Consider the following 4,218-nt stretch of genomic DNA (forward strand, 5'->3'; position numbering starts at 1 on the left):
ATGTCTTGTTCTTCGTCGCCTCTCATTGTCATCCTCTTCCTTACCTCCATCTCCTTCACCCTCGCACAAGACTACGATGACGACTCGTCATCTACCCCAGCAATGCCTCCCGAAGAAGAGAATTGTAATGGCGCCTTCTTGACATATACATTTATTTCACGAACCAAAGAATTCCCTCACCTCAAAAACGCATCAGCACAAGCCTATGCCTTCAAGGCAATGGCGACTGTGACGAACACCATGGATCATGATCTCAAGCAATGGAAGCTCTTTGTTGGTTTTCAAAATAATGAGATTTTGGTGTCGACTGATGGGGCGGTCGTGGCGGATGGTACTGATTTCCCCGTGAATGTCGAAAATGGCACAAACTTTGTGGGATTTCCACAGTCGGATCTACAAAATTCAATCGACACGGCGGGAGATTTGACGAAGATTAAGGTGGAAATTAACATGGTTGGAACACAATTTGGAGTGAAGCCCCCTAGCGTGCCAATGCCTAAAACCATTAAATTGGTTAATGATGGGATCAATTGTCCAACTCCAAAACATAAAGGTATGTAGTTCTTATTTTTTAATTATCAAAATATCCAATTGAAGCATTTTACATCAAAGAAGACTACTTTTGATAAATTTTTAAGTAATAATCTTTTTTTAGAGATAGAATGAGCATTAAACAAATATTTATATGTATTTGGACTCAAACATATTTTATTTTAAATTACATATTACATATAAATTTATGAGATGCTTACATTATAATGGATTTGATGGAAAAAATATATATATTAAATATTAATATAATTTATTATGTTCATATTAGAAAGAAAATTACAAAAATTTGTTGAATTTTGAAAAGAAATATTTTAAAATAATCATTTTTTTTCTTCTTTGTGAAAATGTTGAGTCATGGTATATATAACCTGAATAGAATTTGATGAGAATAATTTTAGAATTATTAAATTTTATTTTTGAGATGAATGAAATACATAAGTAATCAATCAACTTATTTATAATATTTAATTCAAATAAAATATTTAAAAAATTTAACATTTTTTTATTAAATTTTGATAAGAATATTTCTCAGCCAAAACATTTAGAGTGAGCTCTTTAAAAAAAAAAAAATCTTTTTCTTTATTTCGTTCTTTACAAATAAAAAAAACATATCAAAATATCCCCACTAGATTTTCATCATGATGAGCTTAAATATTTTCCACATGTCCATTTTATTATGTATTTTATAAGATATTTCTTATGTTGGTTATATATAAACATATTAACAATTTATTATTTAATCATACTTTTCATAGTATTTATCTTCATTATATCTAAATTCATCTAAGAAATTAAAGTAAAATACCATTTTTCAAAAGTGCTACATCTCCAATTTTTAAGCTCATCCTCACAAAAATTTGATAAGAATATCCTTTCACAAAAATTCAAGCTGTCTAATGGTAGGCGAATTATTACCGGACATCCGTACACCAAATTCAAATACGTCACGTCATCCAAATACATTGGGTCGCGATGTATTTTGGTGACGTGGCGCGTCTGAATTGGTGTCTGGACGAATCCAGACACCGGACGTAATAATTTGCCCTAATGGTGACATGCAATGTTATATATTTAAATTAATCACAATATATTATGTCAAACACCTATAAACTAAAAAAAAAAATAGTAATGTAAGAATAATATTTTAAATTCCAAGAAAATCCCAAAGATTTATTACGATCGAAATTTTGATCATATCTTAAAGAAGACTTAAGGGCTTCAAACTTAAAATAAAATTCTTTAAAAAAACTTTTTATTTACATTTAAGAAATCTAAATTTCTAATGTTTTTGCATATGCAGGGAACCTAATGTATGTGTGTTGCATCCAGGACCCAAAATGGAAGATAAAACGAAGCCATATCAAATTCCTCCCTCGGCAACACGGTGACCTCACCATCTCCTACGACATCCTCCAGGCCTACCCAACCAATTATCTGGCTCAAGTCACCATGGAGAATCACCACCCTCTCAGCCGTCTCGACAACTGGAACTTAACCTGGGAATGGATGCGCGGTGAGTTCATCTACTCCACCAGGGGTGCTTACACCCTCATCAAAGACTCCACTGACTGCATCTATGGGCAAGCTTCTAACTACTATCAAAATATCGACTTTTCCAAAGTTTTGAGTTGTCAGAAGCGCCCTATCCTTATTGATCTCCCAGCTGAGCGTGAGAAAGACAACGAGCTTGGAAATATACCTTACTGTTGTAAAAATGGAGCTCTACTTCCACCTACTATGGACCCTTCACTCTCTAAGGCTGTGTTTCAACTCCAAGTGTATAAGATGCCCCCTGATATGAATAGAACCGCGCTTTACCCGCCTCATAAGTGGGAGATAAGTGGTGTTCTTAACCCGCATTATGTATGCGGTGCACCGATTCGAGTTAGTCCCGCCGAGTTCCCTGACCCGTCTGGGCTCACGTCAGAATCCATCGCACTCGCCAGTTGGCAGGTAGAAATTATATCATAATATCAGGATAAGGGCATCTCCAACCGAACTCCAAACGCTTGAATGACGTCCCGATGAGCTCCTGCCGAACGGTGAAACTTCCGCTATTTGGCTGCGGCTTGCGCTGTTCATCTCCGCCATTTTTATGTCTCTACTGAACTTGCCGCATGAGAGAAGAGACGACCGTTACCTGCAAAAGGGGAAAAAATGGAGTTCGGTTGGAGATAAATCACAGCATTTTTTAGTTTCACGATATTCTGGAGTAAAAAATGAGATTTTTATATTTTTGTTTGATAGTCATTTTCTTGACTTTTTTTTTGGTAGGTGGTTTGCAACATGACTAGGCCAAAAGCTAGAGCGGCCAAGTGCTGCGTCTCCTACTCTGCTTATTATAATGACTCTGTGATCCCTTGTAGCACGTGTGCCTGTGGATGCCCAGAGGATGCTACGTGCGACACCAATGCGGTTGCAATGCTGTTGCCACCAGAGGCCCTGCTAGTGCCATTCGAGAACCGGACAATAAAGGCTAGGGCTTGGGCTCACATCAAGCACTGGCCTTTACCTCGACGGGTTTCCTGTGGCGACAACTGTGGCGTAAGCATCAACTGGCACTTATTTTCTGATTATAAGAACGGATGGACGGCGAGGATCACCATTTTCAATTGGGAGGATTATACTTTCAGGTATATAAACTTATCTAAATTTTTAGTGTCAATATGACTACAAAAATCTTAGAAACAATTTTAAATTAACATCCTTAATTACTTGTCTCAGGAACTGGTTCTTGGCAATACAGATGAAGAAGAACATTGTTTCTGGCTACGAAAATGTCTACTCCTTCAATGGCACCAAGCTGAACAACACTGTGTGGCCCGACCTCGGCGACACCATTTTCATGCAGGTAAGGATGTGAATGAGCACAAAAAATTAATTACTAAATCGCAAAAGGTCGTCATCAAACGAAAACTTCTTAAGCATAATTAAAAAAAAAAAATCAAATTTTGATTTTGTTTGCGCTCACAAAAAGCCAAATTTGAATATTGCAGGGGCTGCCAGGTCTCAATTACCTGATGCCGGAAGTGGACGGGAAGACCCTTTCAGATCCAAGGGTACCTGGAAAGCAGCAATCGGTCATCTCCTTTAAGAAGAAGTTAACTCCGGGCATCAACATCCGCGCCGGCGATGGTTTTCCGGACAAAGTGTTCTTCAATGGCGAGGAATGCACCCTTCCGGAGATATTGCCAACTGCAAGGGGTTACAGAGCTTCTTCTCCAGTGATCGTTCTCAATCTGGTTTTAAGTGTAGCTGTAGTGATTCTATTGATGAACGTGCTAATGATTTGATGAATTGATTAGGAAAATTTTAATTGATCAATGATTACCGGTAAGCAACCGGCTGTACGTAACAGCAGTTCACCGGTTTTTCTACCTCACCGGTCCTCGTTTAGGCTATCGTCGTACAGCCACGTTCATTTTTAAAAGCTTCACATGGCTGTCTCTGTACTTCTCTTGTTTTTTTTCCATTTGTATGTACAATGGATTCATCTTAGTGTACACAACAAAATAAGATGAAATGCATTTAAAAAAAAAAAAGAAATTGAAATGAAGAAATGCATTTTCATCTCTACTTTTTTTATCAGTGGAAGGAATGTGGCATTTTCATGAATTTGATTTAACCTTTTGATTGATTAACTAGTTTCATTTCGTGGAGAAATTA

The 4,218-nt window shown here is 37.1% G+C and overlaps 1 protein-coding gene across 1 annotated transcript; it reads left to right on the forward strand.

The window, feature by feature from the left end:
- Positions 1–3,845, forward strand: LOC110112236 (COBRA-like protein 10). The gene is made up of 5 exons (XM_020844389.2): positions 1–553; positions 1,853–2,505; positions 2,827–3,185; positions 3,277–3,403; positions 3,549–3,845. The coding sequence occupies exons 1-5, from the start codon at positions 1–3 to the stop codon at positions 3,843–3,845; spliced, it is 1,989 nt and encodes a 662-aa protein (XP_020700048.1).
- Positions 3,846–4,218: the final 373 nt, after the last annotated feature.

This window comes from Dendrobium catenatum, unplaced genomic scaffold (assembly GCF_001605985.2).
Source record: "Dendrobium catenatum unplaced genomic scaffold, ASM160598v2 fragScaff_scaffold_1373, whole genome shotgun sequence".
Classification (NCBI taxonomy): domain Eukaryota; kingdom Viridiplantae; phylum Streptophyta; class Magnoliopsida; order Asparagales; family Orchidaceae; genus Dendrobium; species Dendrobium catenatum.